The sequence below is a fragment of the Podarcis vaucheri genome (assembly GCF_965113315.1).
Source record: "Podarcis vaucheri genome assembly, chromosome: 1".
Classification (NCBI taxonomy): Eukaryota; Metazoa; Chordata; class Lepidosauria; order Squamata; family Lacertidae; genus Podarcis; species Podarcis vaucheri.
In genome coordinates, this window is record NC_138759.1 from 73,972,664 (window position 1) to 73,993,089 (window position 20,426).

The window sequence follows — 20,426 nt, forward strand, 5'->3', positions numbered from 1 at the left end:
AATGCACTTAACTTCTCTGACTTTTGTTATTAAATAGCAGTCACAGTATGTGTGTATCATTAGAATGAGGACTTTGGCATGCTGGGACTGTGGCACCCGCCTTTCCAAAACTGCGGTGTCCCAGGAGGGAAGTTGCCATTACTGTCTATGCAGCTGCCCTACTGGGACAAATCACCGTTTGGGGTTAGACTTCTCCACTTGCTGTGCCATGGCCTTGATCGCTCCCATCCAAGCAGCTGCAGTTCAAAAAACTCAAATCAGACATATTAAGTGCATTTACTTATTTAACAGATAAAATAATTTGGTTCTTAGACTACCACTTCATGCATCTGGGCCACAGATCAAGCTGCAATAAATCTGTTTTGCTGCAAGAGACTAGTATAGTTACCCATCTGAAATTTATCATAATCCTAAACACATTGGCCACAACCTAACATTATTTTCAGAAGTGACACTTCAGCAAGGTTTTGTATGTCCCACAACTATAAATTTATACTTAAAATCTACATTGGGTGGTGTATTACTTTCATTTAAAAATGGCTCTTTTCTGCTTTTTTTTACATCAACATTCACAACGGACACATTCCAGAGAAAGAAGTATTCTGAGCAATGCTTAGAAAATGCACAAAGAATGCTAAAAACACAAAATTTCAACAGGCGCTCTGTACTTTTAACTGTGCATTGGACTGAGGCCAAATACTGAAAGTAAATCCCATTTAGTTTAGTGGAGATTATTTCCATGTAAATATGTTTAAGGCAGCAGCCTAGCACCCGGATCCTAAGCAGGATGGTTGCAATCCCAAAATGCAGTGCACACATAAGCAAAACCAGCACATGCCGTAAAAAAAGGCTTTGCTCACTGTTTCTGTCCCAGATAGCTACCATAATTAAAGAGATAAACTATTCATTTTTTTAAGAGCCTCATTCTTTGGCAATGATAACTGCTGTTGTAGAAATGGCAAATGAAACTTTGCTCTGCATGAAATTCTGTCCTGTGCACATCACTCTTAGATCATGCCCATTCCTTGGAAGTAAATCTTACTAATTATAATGGGATATACTTCTTTGTAAAATAGAAATGACTGAACCAATAAGAAATGCTGTGGTTAACCACCCAAAATGAATCACCCTACGTTTATATTTAATCCAACATTTAACCATTGAAATAACTTAATTTTTGCTAACTGAATGCAGATACTTGCTAGACTATTCTAGGAATCTGAATAATAATTTATAAATTGACATTAGCAGCTGTATAAACATCTGTTAAATTAGCTTCTACACTTTATAGTTAATATATAAAATTTGTCAAATCCTATGCTTTCTTTAAAAAAATCTTTATTTGACAGAACCATAGCTACTATGGTCTACTAAACTTGCAATATAGTTTCTTTAATGTACTACCTACATCTACAGAGCTCATTCTTTTATGGTTCAATCAGAAAAAAATGCAAACTTATTGTTTTCATAGCATAGCTTAAGCCAATAAGATGAGGTGGGAAAGCTGTAGCACTCCAAATGTTGCTGGAATACCATAATTCCTAACCACTGACCATGCTGGCTGGGAGTTCAACAATATCTAGAGATCCACAGATTCCCTACCCCTGCAATGGTGGGGGGGATAAGCCAAGACCAACCCAATATCCATATATGAATCCATTTCCACAAAATTCTTTCATTGCTAGACTTTTCTTATGCCAAGTTACTTCTGCACCTGCTACATTAAGCTGTGACTATTTAGAGTTAAAAGCCATATTCTGTTATTTGCACTTCAGAAACTGATATAGCACTATAATTAAATAATACAAGTGTAATGCACTTTCAAATAAAAGTGCTTACTAGAGAAGCTACAGATCATATTTTTAGTCTAGTCCTCTTAAGGCATGTCTAACATACTGAGCCTATGTCTCCAGAAACAGGCCGGACGAATGATCGTGACGAGGCAGACTGTCTTTCTCCTTGACCAAGAGTTCTCTTGCGTTCACGAACTAATGCCTTTTGATGTCGTTTCATTCTTTCTAGTTGTTCCTCGGCACTCATCTTGCCTCTTTGGTGATCTCCGGAGTATAAACGTTCCAAGGCACTCTTCGGTCTATCCTGTTAACAACAGCGTATGATAATTAATACTTTTAAAGCTGTATTCTAGGGATGAAATCCAAAGCTCCTGTTCTACATACAGAATGGCTTCTGATCCATCAGAGGTGTCTGCTATTTTTTAAAAAAGGGGAGAGGATGGAAGCATCAGCAAAAATTGCCTCCCCTCTCTTATAATAGTAGATGCACCTGCTAGACCATACACTGTACTGGATTTCCCTTTTTATTTCCAAACTGTAATGCACATACTATAGAACAATTCTATTCAGAGTATGTCACTATAAAAGGCTAAAGACAGTGGCCAATCCTTTTCTTCTTTCAATGGAAACAAAAAAGCTGTCAGTTTCTCATACATTGTAACCTCTCTCTCAAAAGTAAATATGCCTCTATGCTGCAAGCACCTAATTTTACACAAGAGGCATAGGTAATTAACAATTCTGACAACTGGAGTTGCAATAACTATAAACCCTAAGCTGAACAGAATTATATAACCCCACCTATCTTATATTGTGGCTGAACTTGTTATATATTACAGCAAAAAGCAACTCTGTTGATTAGATTTGGTATCCATAAAGATATGTGCAGAATTACCTTGGAACCATCTCTTCGAAATGTTGCATATGATGAAGCTGTTGATGACTGATGCAGTCTGGAAGTTGAGCCAGATAATCCTTTACAAAGGAAAAAAGTGCTATTAAAGCAAAATTGTATTTAGGAAGAAATGTACTCAGTGCTTTCTAAATCTATTTTTTAATATATATTTTTCTTTCTATCCAGGTATGTCCTTTTAACTACATGTAAAAAGATTTGGCTGTCCTGATTTGTGAACAGGCTATATGGTCAAAGCTAACAGCAAATTTCAAGAAAGAGGTGTTTGAAATGGAACAAGAAATGCAGCTATGAGGTCCTGGAAGCTAAATTTAGGTTGCTAGGTAGGAGGTTGAAAGGCAAGGCAACTTTCTCTGAAATGCAATGCTATCTGTTCCATACAAAGGGCCAGCTAAGCAGGCAAAGTTGAAGGATTTATCGGTGTATGGATTACACAGCAGTGTATTGACAAATTAAAAACTAACAAATCACTGGGTCTAGATAGTATCCATACAACAGTTTTTATAGAGCTCAAGTATGAAACACCCAATTTTCTTTTTAAAAAGATCTATTTAGAGCATTTAGCTTCCAGAGAATCTACAAGTAAATATTAGTGATAACATTATTGCTGATGGATAGGTGTGGCTTCAGACTCAATCTATGTAGATTCTTTTAACTGAATTGTTCATTCATCTCTGGTGTGAGTCACTAAAAGCTCTGCTTCTGGGATAACACAGTCTCAATTAGGTGGGTTAGTCTGCCAGGGAAAGGGATACAATGAAAGCTTAAGCACTTAGTATAGGACTGGATAGGATCCTTCTATCCCGGTCCCTTCAAGAATCATGTAGAGTTCTAACACACCCATGTATCAAATGGAACTAAACAGCTTAGAATCTATATGTATATGTATTGGTGAATCTCTTAACTTACCTCTGCTAGGTAATGTTTGGTATCTACTGTCAGTACCTAGAAAACCAGCAGAAGGTTGGCTCAGATCACTGCCTATTGTTTCCAGTTCAGGTTCACTCACATATGAGCGGAGTTCTACCTGTACAGATGAACACTTGATTAAATCAGATTGCAAAAATATAGGACACATTTTCATAATTTTGTTGGAGTCATATACTGTCTCCCTGAAGTCATCATATTATGTTTCACAATGGTCATATTTGAGGAAACATACTTTTTAAAGCAATACAACTACATTGGAACACCAGGGCCTGCGCGCTTACCCTGTAATCTCCGTTGACATACTGCCCTAGTTCACGGTCTCGTTTCCTTTCATCTGACTGGCGTTTCAGGCCCCGCACTGAGGTGTGCCTGATGACAGTGGCTTCCCTGGGAAGAGGTGGGACGGCTGGTGGGTGGTCATCAGGGCTGTACAACTGTGGAAGAGGAGGTCTTGGTGGCGCTTCATCTTCCTGACACAATATTAAGAAGCAAACATGTCCTTTAGCCTTCGGTGTTCAGCCATTTCCAACAGGCACAAAATGATAAAACTGACATTTCTTTTGTTTAAATCCAAGAAAATAATGTGCATGAATTCAAACTTAATGGCCTGAACACAGCTTCAAGAATGTGTTTTGGGTATTTCTTCAGTCCTGTTTCCTGTCTTTCTTAAGCAGCGCCAACAAGTCACAGCATTACATCTCAATTCAGAGCATTACAAAACTGAAGTAAAGAGAGTCAGAATAATATGCTGTCTGGTATCAGGCTTCATTACTGTATGTTGTATACACAAAGAAAACCCATTCCCAAATACTTTTAGCCAGTGCTTTTCCCCCCTAAAAAAAAATGTTTAGGGGTACTCTCATTTTTACTCAAGGAAATCACCATTTTATAGTTCAAATCGGGAAAAATAAATACAGTAAATGGACAAAAGTACAAAGATTCACAAAATGTTTAGGGGTATGCATACTCCTGCGTTCTCCCAGAAAAAAGAACTGCTTTTAGCCCACTAATTACATGATACCGTAGTTATGACACTTACAACATTTGGCGTTAATTTTACAGGTGACTGAACTGGAGGCTCAACTTTTTTCATTTGCTGGGATGGCGAGAACATTCTAGGTTGCGTATAAGGCTGCGGAAGAAGTCTGACTTCTAAAGAGGGCTTGACAGGACTAGATGGTGAACTTTGCTGAGTAGAAAGTTTGCTGTCCCCTGACATGAGAGTAGATGATAATGAAGGCACTAGAGGTTTTGAAAATGAAGGCACTGTTTTTCTCTCTGCAAAGAGGAAGACATAATGCACACAGATGTAGGTCAGAAACACTGAGGAATCCACATGCACAATACGAACCTAAATATAATATTTAGACACAGCACCTTAATGTTTATTGAACTACTTTTGGAAATATAAAAATACATACTCCTCTATGTATGAACCTGACAGATTTCAGCAGGCCCTGAATGGTAACGCTAATGAGAAGGTGAGAGAAAAGTTGCCAGCAGTGCAAGATGGGATATGCTTTTGTTAGAAAAGTTAAGAATGATAAGCAGCCAATTTGAATGCATAATGTTGGACAATCTCCCATCATTATGCAGGATTAGAAGTGAACCAAGGAGATTCCTCTGTGATGCAGATATCATTGTCCTAAAATAACAGCTGCAACTCCTCAAAGAAACAAATGTGGCTGCCAAATTTAATTCAAGCTTAGATCTGGATAAGGAGATATAGCTTTCAATGTATGCATTAAAATGTGTGCATTTTACTTGCCTGGATTCTTTATAGACTCTATGATGACTTTATAGTTGGATTTGTTTGCACTTAGGCCAGCCGTAACATCTTCTATTCTCCATAAATCTTTTTGCATTTGGGCTTTCTCCTAATAAGCAATGAAGACCAGGAAAATGGTGAAGGAATGGCAAAAATATGAACAATAGTTACGTAAGCACAAAACATATTTTTTCATTTATTTTGCTTTAAATCAAATATATATGGTTGCTTTGGCTACAAAACAGCATAGTTGAAAATGAGAGACCTCTTACATCATTTTTGCATGAAGGGACAATGGTCCTGACAGTAAAGTCTAACTCAAGGGCAGCAGCAACCACTGGTGTTGCTACCCTGCTACAGACCAATGCACACACAATGCTGATCCTGATTGTCAAGTCTGTTTTTCTCATATGTGTGTGTGGAAAAAACAGCATTGTGGTTAGCATCTTTAACACTGGGCTTATCCTATCACGCACAAATAAATAATAGAAATAGATAACCCAACCTACAAGATGATTGACACATTTATCTATGAGAAACAATTTTAAAAATCAGGTAAGAAGCTCTGCCTTAACTTAATACATTTTGCTCATTTATGCTCTCTGCTAGTTGTACAATATTCTGGATAATGTCATTATGCAGTATGGTAGTGTGCTACAATGAAGGTATTAAAGACAGATGGCAAGTAAAACATTTTTTCTCAGTGCTGGGCAGTTAGGTAGATTGTAAGTTCTATGATATATGTATGGCTGAAAGAAACAAAGTGTGAGTTTCTGAAAAACAGATATCCACTGGGAATGCAGTGATCCGTGTGTAAATGGATGTAACTTCTGCCTATGTATGCGGGGAACATTAGTTTTCACCAACCCTGCCCCTCAAGCAATAGCCACCTGTACCTCACCGTACACTGTTCCAGAGAGTCTGTGGACTGCAATCAACAGTCTTTCACGGGGCAATGGGAGGACAGTAGGTAAGGATGTGATAAAACCCTGATGTGTACATTCTGTTTGGGGTTCAAACCACTAAAATGAATGAAACTCAAAAATCAAGATAAAAGAGGCTTTATTCCTTTTTCTTTTTTTTTTGGCTGTTGTTAGTGAGTAAAAACCCTCATCTCTTTATATGTGCAGGTATAGAAATCAAATTTTAAAAAATCTCTCCAGACAGGCATGTGGATTTCTATTCCAGTTTGATATGGATTTGTAACAGTTTGATTTAAATATGAATTTCTGGGATGCTTTATTTGTTAATATTTTTATTTATTTGCCTGACACTTTTCAGAAGCAGCAAAATTAAAAAGTTAATACATTAAATACGCAGAAATAATTTGCTTAATAACCTATAAAGCCATGCCATTTTATCCTTGAGATGAACACTAATATACTGTTTAACTTGGGTGCAACTTCTGACATCCTTTTTCCATCCAAATACCAAACCTCCCCCCCCAAGAGCTTATTAATATAACAATGCAAAATGTCAAGGAGCACTACCAAGTTCTCATCGAAATCTTACTTTTATCTCAAAATTAATTATAACTTCCTTTTAAGTAATACAGACTTTTTCTTTATAATACATTTTAAGAGTTTGCTTGAGAGATGAAATTGCAAAGGTCAATTTTGATCAATTCATTTCAGCAAATGGGGAATGTGCATAATCTTTTTTAAAAAGATTATATGAGATGCTGTCAGGGGTTCAGGAGCAGAGGCAAGGGCAAGGGAGGAAACAGAGAGCGAGGGGGAGGAGGCAGAGGAAAAGATGAGTGATGACGACGACCCGAGATCTCCGAGTCTTTCCAGTGAATCAGAAGATTCACAGAAAGGAGCACCAGTGGCCAGGGCAAGGGGGGAGCCTAGGGGGACACCCCAGGGAGATAGAGCCAGAGGGGACTCAGAGGAGAGCAGTTGGAAATCGGGACCAGCGTCACCGCCAGAGAGCAGGGAAAAGGAAGAGAGCCAGGGATCAAGCACTGGCAGCTCACAACAGGGGGGAGGGCATGAGTCAGGAGTGGCCACACCTCCATCGGGGAGCGAAGAAACGGTCAGACGGAAAGTGGAAAGTTGGGCGCGCGCGCCAAGTTCAAATGCACAGGGAAGTGACGCAGTAGGCAGCCCTGAAAGAGAGCCAGGTCCTAAAGCCCGGCGCAAGGAGACAGGAGAGTCCGGGGGGTCGGCGTCAGAAGAATCCAGGAAGGAAGAGACCCCGGGGGGCAGAGGGACCCAGAGGAGAACAGTCAGGCGGAAAAGGTGGAGCAGGGCTAGGGTATTAAGTTGGTGCGCAAGGGGCGGAGACTCAGACGGGACTTCGCCGATCTAGCCATTAGACGTAGAGTTGCACGCAGCAGCTTGAGAATGGAAAATGTAGGGCACAGGACATTGGTCATAATATTATGTCTGCTGACTGGGAAAGGTTGTGGAACACCGGTATTAAATTTACGGCATGTAGTGCTTTAAAGGAAAATGTGATGAAAATGGTCTATAGGTGGTACATGACCCCAGTTAAGCTAGCAAAAATTTACCATTTGCCTGATAACAAATGTTGGAAATGTAAGGAAACTGAAGGTACTTTTTACCATCTTTGGTGGACATGCCCGAAGATTAAGGTTTTCTGGGAGATGATATATAATGAAATGAAAAAGGTATTTAAATATACCTTCCTTAAGAAACCAGAGGCCTTTCTCTTGGGCATTGTCGGCCAATTGGTGCCAAAAAAGGATAGAACTTTTTTCATGTATGCAACAACAGCAGCAAGAATACTGATCGCAAAGTATTGGAAGACACAAGATTTACCCACCTTGGAAGAATGGCAGATGAAAGTGATTGACTATATGACATTGGCGGAAATGACGAGCAGAATTCGTGACCAGGGAAAGGAGACTGCGGAAGAAGACTGGAAGAAATTTAAGATTTATCTTAAGGACTATTATAAACTTGATGAAGTTTAGAATGTCGAGATTTTATAGAGAGAAAGGGTTGCAGTAATATAAGATTAGATTAAGAAAGGACTATGATGAATTAGGACGGGAAAAAACATTTATAAGTTGCTATAAAATTTGGACATGAGGATGCAGAAAGGGGAGGTATGGGGAAGTCCGAGGAAAGAAGTTTATGAAAGGACATTATGAAATTATATTTGTTTGTTTGTCTGTTTTTCTTTTATGTTTGTTATAAAAACTTTTGTAAAACCAATAAAAATTCTATAAAAAAAAAAGAGAGAATGGAAAATGTAACTCAATAAAGACTTTTACTAAATGATCGCTGGCTAGCGTGATCCTCTGTGAGCTAGGATCTGGAAGCAGCTCTGACAGTAAGTCCCGTCTCATTAATTGTGGGCATCTACAGCCTCGAGGAGAGGAGAGAAGCAGGTGCCTACTAGCGAGCTCACGAACGGCAGACGACATGACGGCTGAGCAGCAGATAGCGGAACTCAGAGAAGCAGTGTCACAACTGAATGCCGAGGCTCTCGCATCCAGGAAGAGAGAGGAGGAGGCAGCTGCCGCCTGCAGGGATCTCCAGATCAGGTTGGACATGCTTACTAAGCAAGGGCAACTGACACCCAAACAGGAGGGAATTGGGTTGGCGAGACGAACAGGCGGTCTGGTCTCTCACTTCGATGGGAATCTGCAACAGTACCCCAACTTTAGAGCAGATGTAATGTGTGCACTGCAACTGCTGAAAAGAGACTTTAGAGATGAGCAAGAAAAAGTGGGATTCATCATGTCTCATTTGCATGGAGATGCCAAAGCATGGCTGCGCAATTTGTGGAGGGATGGGGATCCGGCGCTCCAAAATGCGGATGCCTTTATTAAAGCGATGGATGGATGTTTCTTATCAAGTATTGACGTGGATCTTGCTCGGCAGCAGATACATGGATTGAAACAAGGGAGGGCCAGCGTAAGGCAGTATCATGCACGCTTTTTCGCCTTGGTCAGTGTCCTGGAATGGGACAGAGATTCGGCTCCGGTAAGAGACCTGTTTTGGGAGGGATTGCACAGCTCGGTTAAAGATGAAATTGCGAGGGGGGAGAGACCCCGGACCACGCAGGAGATCGTTCAGAGGGCACTGGCGGTGGGGGTGCGGCTGGAAGAACGTCCGTGGAGCAGGGACGAAGGGCGCAGCGGGCGCGAACCAGCCAGGGGCTCCTCCTTCCTTCCCAGAGAAGCAGCGCGTGCGCAATCCACGCCTCCAACAGGGGGAGGGGTGGAACCGATGGAGGTTGGGAGTGCAAGGGCTCAGTCAGCAGCCAGAGCCCTAGCACCGGCAGCAGTGAAAGCGAAGCCTCCTAGAGGGAACAGGAAGTGTTATATCTGCGAGGATCCAGGGCATATGGCGAAAGAGTGTCCCCGGAGGCTCCACAAGCACACTGCAGCCTCAGCAATGGTGACTGCAGCAACGCAGCAAGGAGAACCACAGCAGGGAAACGACGATGTCTGGCTGGAGGAAGAGGCACTGGGGCCCAGCCAGACGTGTCAGTGAAGCAGTCCCCAGGGATTTTACCGTCCATGGACCCCCTCCCGCCCAAGCCAGTAGTGAGGCTCACCGCATCGCTCCAGCTACCCAATGGAATCACCATGGAATCACCATGGAATCACCATGGAATCACCATGGAATCACCGTCGACTCGGGAAGCAATGCAGACTTCATAGGGCAGGACTTTGTCGACCGGCACGCTATACAGTTGCTGCCTGCCACGCTGCCCCTGCAGGTTGTCACGGTGGATGGCAGGGAGCTGCTAGGGGGGCAAGTGGTGAAGCAGACGCCACCTATGGTGCTGCGGCTTGGAAATCACAGGGAAATCATCAGCTTCAACGTCACTCAACTGTCGGACACGCCTATTGTATTGGGCATGAGTTGGCTGGACAAGCACAGCCCGACGCTGGCTTGGTACCAGAGGCAGCTGACCTTCGGCTCTTCCTTTTGTGCTGAACACTGCATCATGCCCCGGCAGGAAGGGGAGCAAGAGGAGTCACAGCTGCTGCTAGGCACGCTGCAAGCGATTCCCCACAAGTACGCAGAATTTTTGGAGGTTTTCTGCGAGAAGGAGGCAGACAGGCTACTCCCCCACAGACCATATGACTGCAAAATTGACCTGCTGCCGGGGGCGGCGCTGCCTAAAGGGAAGCTGTATTCCATGTCTGAGGACGAACTGCAGGAACTCAAAGAGTTCATAGATCATAATTTGGAGCGCGGTTTCATCCGGGAGTCCAAGGCAGCGGGGGGCAGTCCTGTATTCTTTGTTAAGAAGCGGGACACGCCCCAAAAAAGGCTGGTCGTGGACTATCGCATCTTAAACAGTGTGACCAAGCCATCGGACTTCCCCATGCCCCGAATCGACGACCTCCTCGCAAAGGTACGGAAGGGCAGAGTGTTCACCAAGTTAGACCTGCGGGGGGCGTACAACCTCATTCGCATGCGGGAGGGAGATGAGTGGAAGACAGCCATGTTCACGCCACTGGGCACCTACGAGTATAGAGTTATGCCTTTTGGATTGCAAAATGGCTCCCACGTTTTTCAAGCGTTCATGCATCACGTGTTGGCGGGGCTACTCTACAAGACGTGCGTCTGTTTCTTAGATGACATCCTGATCTTTTCGGAATCGCAGCAGGAGCATGACAGACACGTCAAGGAAGTGCTGACCAGGCTGCAGCAGCATAGGCTCTACGCCAAGCTGGAGAAGTGCCAGTTCGACGTGACGGAGGTGGATTTTCTGGGCTACAAGTTGTCTGACAAGGGGCTCGCCATGGACAGCGCCAAGGTTCAAGCGGTGTTGGATTGGAAAAGCCCGCGCAACCGGAAGGAGGTCCAACGATTTGTCGGCTTCGCGAATTTCTATCGCAAGTTCATCAAAGGCTTCGCTATGCAGACAGCGGCCATCACGGACACGCTTAGCTCCAAGAAAAAGAAGTTCATCTGGACGGAGCAGGCGGAGCGGTCCTTTCAGGCACTCAAACATCTCTTCGCGTCGGAAGAGCAGCTGCTGCATGTCGACCCCAGCAGGCCGATGAGGGTCGAGACAGACGCCTCGGACAGAGCCGTGGGAGCAGTCCTGCTGCAGAGAGACCCGCAGGGGGTTTGGCGGCCGGGGGCGTTTTACTCCAGGAAGCTCAGCAAGTCCGAACAGAACTACACCATCTGGGACAGGGAGTTGCTGGCCATTCATGCAGCATTCAAAGCGTGGAGGCACTTCCTGATCGGCGCCAAGCACACGGTGCAGGTCTGCACGGACCACAAGAATCTGGAGCACTGGCGCACGGCACAGTTCCTGAACCAGAGGCAGATACGTTGGGCTGAGTTCTTTGCGAACTTCGACTTCCGAATAGAGTATGTCCCGGGGGACACCAACATCATGGCGGACGCGCTCTCCCGTAAGCCACAGTATCTGGAGGACGCCACGCCAGCGGCCGCCATGCACATCTTCGCACCAACAGTGTGGGCGTGCGCTGCGGCGACAGTGGACCTGGAGGCGGTGCGACGAGCGTTGCAGAATGACTCCTTCGCGCAAGCAAAGATTGCAGAGATGCAAAGGGGCACGGCAGCGACCGACGGGTTCCAGCTGAGAGATGGATTGCTCATCCGTAAAGGGGCCATCTACGTGCCGGGAGATGAACTTCGCGCCAAGGTACTGCATCAGCTGCACGACGCGCCCACTGCCGGGCACTTTGGCAAGGAGAAGACGGTGGAATTAGTCGCCAGGGATTTCTGGTGGCCCGGAATGAGAGGGGAGGTCGCGGACTACGTGGCGAGGTGCGACACCTGCCAGAGGGCCAAACCAGTGCACAGACCGCCGGCCGGACTGTTGGAACCGCTGCAAACTCCGGTCGAACCATGGGAGAGAGTCGCCCTGGACTTCGTCACGGATCTGCCCAGCTCGAGGGGCAAGACGGCCGTGCTGGTGGTGGTGGACTTGTTCTCCAAGATGGCACATTTCATCCCGTGTGCGAAGGTGGCCACGGCGGAACAAACCGCCAAACTGTTCATAGACCACGTGTTCAAGGTTCACGGTCTGCCATGGTCTATTCTGTCCGACCGCGGGCGGCAGTTCATCTCGAATTTCTGGCAGAAGCTGATGGGCTTCCTAAACGTCAAGATCAACCTGGCGTCGGCGAGACACCCGCAGACCAACGGGCAAGCGGAGCGGGTCAATGCCATCATGCAGCAGTACCTGAGATGCTATGCGAATCAACAGCCTGCGACGTGGGTGGATTACCTGCCGCTCGCCGAGTTCGCCTACAACAACACGAAGCACGTGTCCACGGGGGTCACGCCGTTCTTCGCCAACAACGGGAGGCACCCCAGAACCTTCCCGGGACTGGAAAGAATGGTGGAGGGGGAGCCGCAGACAGCAGATGCGTTCGCGTCGGAGTTGCAGGAGGTCCACGATCAGCTGCGGCGGCACCTGGAGCTGGCCAAACACGCATACAAGGTGCAGGCAGACAAACACAGAAGGGTTGGCGAAGAGATCCATGTGGGAGACTGGGTCTGGTTAGCAGCCCACGCAGTGCCGGCCAGGTCGTTGGCCAAGAAGAAACTAGGGCATAAGCAACTGGGGCCCTACCAAGTCAAAGAGCAGGTCAACCCGGTGGCTTTCAGGCTGGCGCTTCCGGAGGGTTCCAGAATGCATCCGGTGTTCCACAGATCGGTGCTCACTCCCTACAAGGCACCGCACAGGTTTCAGGAACCCGGAACGGCGCCGAGTCCGCTCAGGGAAAGAACCGGGCACGCGGGGGTGGCACAGGAGGAGCGCATCAACGAAGTCACGGAAATTTTGGACTCCAGGTGGGGGGAAGAGGGAGTAGAATACCTTCTCGCCAAGGAGGGCACCCCGGCCAGTGCGAACAGCTGGGTGCCGGGCTACGCCTTGGATGAACCTCTGCTCAAGGACGAGTTTCATGCCCTCTTCCCGCATAGACCAATGCCAGCAGACCTTTTCGACGACTGGCTTTTCACTCCCACACTTTCTGCAAGCACGTTCCGGGGGTTCGACTCGGAAGAGGACCCGATACGAGATGCCCGTTCCCCGGAGGGGTCACCCTCGGGATCTGCCTCAGAACCCTCGTATTGGTGGGACGATAGACCAGAGGAGCAGTGGCGCAAGAGGTGGCTGGAAGGTCCCGGACGAGCAACGCCGCCAGGAGGCAGTGAGGGAGAGACGGACATGGACGTTTTCGGGGACGACCTTGGTTTCGAGCACGGCGGCACAGAGATGGACGCGGAGGTGACCGTCGTCGACGAGAGCAGGGAGGAAGAACCGGGAGACTTCAAATGGAGGCCCACCACGGGAAGCGAACGGTATCCGACGTTCGTCCCTCTGCCGCAGCAGCACCCAGCTCCCGCACCGGAAGGAGGGGAGGGGGGAACGGGGGGCTTCGAGGGGGGGATGGATGTCAGGGGTTCAGGAGCAGAGGCAAGGGCAAGGGAGGAAACAGAGAGCGAGGGGGAGGAGGCAGAGGAAAAGATGAGTGATGACGACGACCCGAGATCTCCGAGTCTTTCCAGTGAATCAGAAGATTCACAGAAAGGAGCACCAGTGGCCAGGGCAAGGGGGGAGCCTAGGGGGACACCCCAGGGAGATAGAGCCAGAGGGGACTCAGAGGAGAGCAGTTGGAAATCGGGACCAGCGTCACCGCCAGAGAGCAGGGAAAAGGAAGAGAGCCAGGGATCAAGCACTGGCAGCTCACAACAGGGGGGAGGGCATGAGTCAGGAGTGGCCACACCTCCATCGGGGAGCGAAGAAACGGTCAGACGGAAAGTGGAAAGTTGGGCGCGCGCGCCAAGTTCAAATGCACAGGGAAGTGACACAGTAGGCAGCCCTGAAAGAGAGCCAGGTCCTAAAGCCCGGCGCAAGGAGACAGGAGAGTCCGGGGGGTCGGCGTCAGAAGAATCCAGGAAGGAAGAGACCCCGGGGGCAGAGGGACCCAGAGGAGAACAGTCAGGCGGAAAAGGTGGAGCAGGGCTAGGGTATTAAGTTGGTGCGCAAGGGGCGGAGACTCAGACGGGACTTCGCCGATCTAGCCATTAGACGTAGAGTTGCACGCAGCAGCTTGAGAATGGAAAATGTAACTCAATAAAGACTTTTACTAAATGATCGCTGGCTAGCGTGATCCTCTGTGAGCTAGGATCTGGAAGCAGCTCTGACAGATGCAATTTAAGAAATCCTAATTCCTTGAATGAAGGTCCCCGAGACCAAAAAGGAGCAACAGCCTGCTTCGCATAATTGGTCTACATTCCAAACATACATGTGTTTGTGCCTCATTACTAAAAGAAATCAAGTATGAATTTGAAAATAAAGAATGAGGATACAGTGGTGTCCTGCAAGACGAATGCCTCGCTAGACGAATAACTCGCTAGATGAAAGGGTTTTGCGGTTTTTGAGCTGCTTCGCAAAACGAATTTCCCTATGGGCTTGCTTCGCAAGACGAAAACGTCTTGCTTTTTTGCAAGTTTGTTTCCTTTTTCTTAACACCGTTAATACAGTTGCAACTTGACTTCGAGGAGCAACTCATAGAACGCGGTGTGGTAGCCTTTTTTGAGGTTTTTGGCGATTTTTTAAGCTTTTCCAAAACTTATCCGACACCATGCTTCGCAAGACGAAAAATTCGCTAGACGAAAAAACTCGAGGAACGAATTAATTTCATCTTGCGAGGCACCACTGTATTTAAACTTTATGTAGTAAGTCTAAATGAACACAGAAACATATGACACTACCTCATACTAAATCAGACCAGTGGTACCATTTATGCTGACTGGCAGCAGAACTCCAAGACCTCAGGCCTTGTGTGAAAATTGTTATTTGCCCATTTCCTTCACTTTTTCATTGCCAATCCCTCGCTCCTAAAGCAGCTTTCCCAAGAGCAAAAAAGGAAGTCACTGGGCTACTGATACATGCTTTTTGGTATAAGGTGTAGGTTGCTGTTGAAAAAGCAGCCAGAACTGAGAGGAAATGAGAGCTTACACAATGCATACAGCCTCAGAGTTTTCCTAAGGGACAACAACAAATAATACCTTCCTGCAGGGCAATTCAGTTTTCTTTCTGATAGCTTACAGGGGATACTGTGCATGCAGACGTCATAGTGGTGCATTATTACAGCACACTGTGGTGAAATCCACACGTGCAACTCTCCACATGTGTGAGGAATTCAATATTGGTCTAAAGCGATTGTTCTGTCACAGCAAACATTTTGGCTTGCCAAATAGAATGATTCCCCCTCTTCTGCCCCTGCATGCTGTTCTGGGAATTCTCTCAACCTCCAAACAATTTCAGGGGATATGTGGGGCATAGGGAGGAGAGAGGGGGAAGCCCCATTGTGCAAGTGGAATCCTGGCCCCTGCATTTACCTCAAGATTCGATCACATAGTGGGACAAGATCTGGCTATGCTGCCAAAGGGCTTGGGCACATTGTGCAAAAGCTGCTTGAATCATGAAGTTGAATAAGCCTCACCTGAGAAAAAAACGATCTGTTCATTTGTTCCTGTAAGGCTTGCTTCAGCTGGTGTACATCTTTTTCCAGTTTCAGATATTCATTCCAGGCATTTTCCATTTCCTGTTGGCAAAGACAAAATATTCAGTTTTATCCTTTCATCCCCACCATCCTGTGTGTGTGGTGGGTCCATATGGATTCCCCACCCTTAGAGAAAGATGGAATCTGAGGTGTTCCTGAATGCTCTGGGAGACTGAATATACCCCCCACCCCCACCTATGTTTTTAGCTGTTTCAGTTTTGTCTGTAAGTCACCTTGAGTCCCTCTCAGAGAAAAAGGCAGGATGGTGATGATATTTCCCAGTGGATAAAGCTGATGAGCCTGTCAAAGCCCTGATCTCACTATGCTCCTACATGTCCTCTCCAGCACTATGGAGCCAGAGTAACATCTTGTTATTCTGGGGAGCTCCAGGATATGAAACAAGCCAGACAAAGAACAGAGCACAACTGGCGCAAGTCTCACTTTAAAGCCGATGGGACACTGTTTAGAGCACATAATTGTGTTTACCATGCAGCAGTACCAGCTGTGAAGAAGGCTCATTTTGCAGTTTGCACTGCATCCTCTAGAAGGTGGCTGATGGAGTTCTTTTAGACAGTTCAGAGGTTACTGACTCACATTGTGGGGAGGAACATCTGGAACATTCGAGGACCCACTGGGATCAACTGGCTACACACTCTAAGGATAAAGTCTCTCGAGTTCAGAGTGATATTGACTCTGCAGTTGTTGCCACTCTGGTTGACGTAACCAGCGCCAGAATCAATGATGTGTTGTGAGTTCAGTTTCAGCTGCCCTCTGGACCCCTGTCCCTCCTCGCTTATTAAATCTAGCAGAGGGGGGGGTCTGACTGGTTGGGTCTAGAGCATCATTAATGCTTCACTGTGTGAGATGATGCTCCCCAATGCCTTGAAAGATATTTGTGTGGCAGCACCCACACTTTGGAACTCCCTGCCTATTGACCTCAGTCACGCACTTTCATGGTACTGTTTTCGGTGCCTGCTAAAAACATATTTGCTTAGGAAAGCCTATTCAGAAAAGTAGAATGCTGACATGAGTTTTAATCTGGTTTTTAGCTTATTTTTGATTATAAATATTTTTTCAATGTTTTAAATAGTTGCTTTAAACTACTTTTCACTGATAATTTATTGTTTTATTCTTCTTGTAAACCGTCTTGAGGTTATAGTACAATCAAGCAGTATTTACATCTTGTGAAATACATAAACAAACAAACAAGCAAGCAAGCAAGCAATAAAAGATACAAAACGCTGCAGGCTGATCTAAGTATTAAAGCAACTACTTTATGCTGTTTATACCACAAGCAAATATACTTTAGCTTACAAAACTATGCATTCTTACTTGCAATTTACACCCACTGAAACTGATGAGGCATTATTCCAAGCATATAAGAAAAGACTGGGCCTAAAGAAAAATTACTATGGCTTTGGATTCACTGTCTCCAAAACCTTGAGGATCCCTGAAGGGCTCAACTCTGGAAGTAGTATAGCATTTTTTTTAAAAAACAAACCCTGTTCTCCCACTTTCTGTCCTAGATAGCATGAGGTAGCATAACTTTGGATGCAAAGTTCAGCTCTGCCCTACTGCTTCCCAGTCCCAGTTCAGATTGCTCTGAAAGTATTGGTAGCAGATAACCATATTCCATTTCATTGGGTCTGCCATGAAAATTGAATTAAAATGGCTGAACACTAAAATATTTGTCTACAAGTTAACTTTTGTATCTCTAGGAATTACTTACTGTGGACACTTTGGATATTTCTGCCCGAATATGTACGAGATCCTCCTGCAAAAGTTTCTGCTGGTATGAAATCTTTTCTGTGTGCTGTGGTTGGTCTTTGTATTGTTCCATCTGCCGATGTAACACTTCCAGGACAGATTCCAACTGATCCTGTAGAAGATTTAAAAGATATTGAAAAGCAACGCATCAGCAAATTTAAAACAAATTTATACACATATCTAACTGACCTTTAGCCCTGGAAATATATATGCACAGTATCTGACGGAGATATGCATAGGACTGTGCTGTTACTTTCTTTTTAGCATATTATTAACCTCAAATCAGCCTTAGTTCTTGTTCACTTTTATTCTATGTTATTAATGATGCTACCTGCATCTACTATCGTCCTCATTTGGTTAGATAAGTATCAGAAAACAGAATTTCGCTACTCAATGCAATATTACAACATGGGAAATTTCAGACCCCATCTCCAGAAAGTTGATTACGGACAGCAGTTATCAACCACTGTTGACCTCTGCCTTGATCATTCTAATTCCAATTCCATACCCAACAGCTGGGCTTGCAAGCAAAACATGGTGTGACATCTATTTGCCAAATCACTGTATTTTAATAATGCATCCTATTTTCATCTCAACCCTGTTCCCATCAATGAACACAGCAGTTGAGCATACTATCCAAAATAAGCAATTGCAGTAACTACAATGATTGCCATATTTTACTGCAAAACCTGTTAGAGAAACAAGGCAATGGAAGGATTGCAATACTATTTACTTTATTTTCCTTCAGGGCTCTTATTTTGTCTTCTAGGTCTTGTAGAATCCTGTCTTGTTCACAGAGAACACTTAGTTTCACCTACAAACAAGAATGTATATAAAGAAAGATTAGAATAATAAAACAGAACTGGATTCTGATTGGTTCATCAAGACAACTACATCCTTAGTAAAATTATGCTTTATTCTTACATCAATATCACTTTCTCCAATCCTGATGGGTTTTGCATTTCGTTCTTTTATTGTATCACGCCCTGTTACCTAAAAAATAAAAAAAATAAAGATTTGAAAGTAAAATTAAAAGTTGGCCATAAACAAAAAAGGTTTGGTGAAAACTTTACTAATTCCCTCTATATTTTAAAGATTATTTAAGGAGGAATCTAAGCTCCTTGGGAGGCATCAGAAGGGCCTCTGGATGCTGTGGACCTAGAGTGTAGTCTGCAGATGGAGAAGGAGGACTGCAACCAGAGGTCTCCTTAATGCAGCAGCAGCAGCAAGGTCTGTCGCCATTACTTTGACAGTAGTAGAAGAAAAGAGCTTATTGAGACAGATCCAAGAGGCCTTGGACACATAGGCTCTACAGAATTCCCATTCTCCCAATAAGAGAGAAAAACTACACCAGCCCTGAAGCTACCACAGTCATTTTCCTGCCCATTGAAACCAATAGACATTTTTGTTTTGTTTGTTTTTTAATAGCAAAATGAAGGGAGGGAAAAAGAAAGAAGCCACCCACTATCATCTCCCGTGGGCAGCCAGCATAACCCTGGTAGGGCTTAGGAAGGAGAAGATTCTTCAAAAAAGATATATCCCCACGTGATGATGTTGCCTACACTAGTAGTATTACAAATATCTTATATAAAATTTGGGATCTTTTAAAATATGGTTGTTTAATTTACCTTTAAAATTTTATAGCAGCAATGTGAATTCTTAACAAACGGGGCAAGTAAGCATTGCTGTTCCATTGGTGGAACACTCTGTCACAAGAGGCCAGGGCCCTGCGGGACTTGACATCTTTCCGCAGGGCCTGGAAGACAGAGCTGTTCCACCAGGCCTTTGGCCAGGGCACAGCCTGACTCCCTCCCTCGGCAATCTTTGCAGAGCTCTGGCCCAATGGTTGCCAGTGGCTTGAATTAATTAATTTTATAATGAATGATTTTAGAGTGTTGTTTATGCTGTACTTTTGTACTGTTTTATTGTTGTTAGCCACCCTGAGCCCGGCTTCGGCTGGGGAGGGCGGGATATAAATAAAATTTATTATTATTATTATTATTATTATTATTATTATTATTATTTATATCTTTACACATTCTATGATTCTTATACAAAATTTCTAAACAAATCCATTTTATATTAACATAGCACAGCAGATTTTGCTGGATTATATCCTCCCAGAACTAATTCTTTGATTTCTTAATGCTGAAAATTAAACATCTATGGTTCTATTTCAAAGGCTAGGTTTCTTGGGCTTTTTTCAAAAACACATTGTTTTAAATTGTTTTAATACCCATAAATGTCACCAGTTCTTTGCTGGTATAGCAGCCTGATATATTGGCTCTGATCCAAAGTGTTTCAGGGAGGATCCACATGCACAACAATTCTTTCAAATTTGGCTGGGTTCCAAATGATAAATTTCCTTATGCAAACAATGTTCACCTGCAATATGCTGCTGGTAGCTGGAAGAGAAATATACTGACCCTGTAAGGTGTTAAGTTCCTGCACTATACAGGATAAAAAGTGCGATGGATGGATGTGATGGACCCAGCATTGGGAGCAGACCCATAGAAAAGTGGAGGGGGAGTAGTAGAGACAGGAGTGGAATGTGCAACCATCCTAATAGATCAGACAAAACACTCAAGTGAATAGAATACAGTGGTACCTTGGTTTACAAACTTAATTCGTTCCAGAAGTCAGTTCTTAAACCGAAACCGTTCTTAAACCAATGAGGTCTCTTGCCACCAGTGCCCTTCCACCGTTTGGCTTCCGTTCTTAGACCGAGGTAAAGTTCGCAAACCGGGACACTACTTCCAGTTT

General features: G+C 44.7%; 1 protein-coding gene across 1 annotated transcript in view; it reads right to left on the bottom strand.

Moving 5' to 3' along the window:
• The window catches only part of PLEKHA7 (pleckstrin homology domain containing A7), a 162,756-nt gene that overhangs the window by 19,656 nt on the left and 122,674 nt on the right, over positions 1 to 20,426 (bottom strand). The window contains exons 16-25 of the mRNA XM_082195815.1: positions 18,588 to 18,656; positions 18,397 to 18,477; positions 17,626 to 17,775; positions 15,837 to 15,938; positions 5,402 to 5,510; positions 4,673 to 4,911; positions 3,915 to 4,103; positions 3,613 to 3,730; positions 2,686 to 2,765; positions 1,897 to 2,097 (exon numbers count right to left, since the gene is read on the bottom strand). Coding sequence (XP_082051941.1) covers positions 1,897 to 2,097; positions 2,686 to 2,765; positions 3,613 to 3,730; positions 3,915 to 4,103; positions 4,673 to 4,911; positions 5,402 to 5,510; positions 15,837 to 15,938; positions 17,626 to 17,775; positions 18,397 to 18,477; positions 18,588 to 18,656 — 1,338 coding nt within the window. The remainder of the gene's footprint in view (positions 1 to 1,896; positions 2,098 to 2,685; positions 2,766 to 3,612; positions 3,731 to 3,914; positions 4,104 to 4,672; positions 4,912 to 5,401; positions 5,511 to 15,836; positions 15,939 to 17,625; positions 17,776 to 18,396; positions 18,478 to 18,587; positions 18,657 to 20,426) is intronic.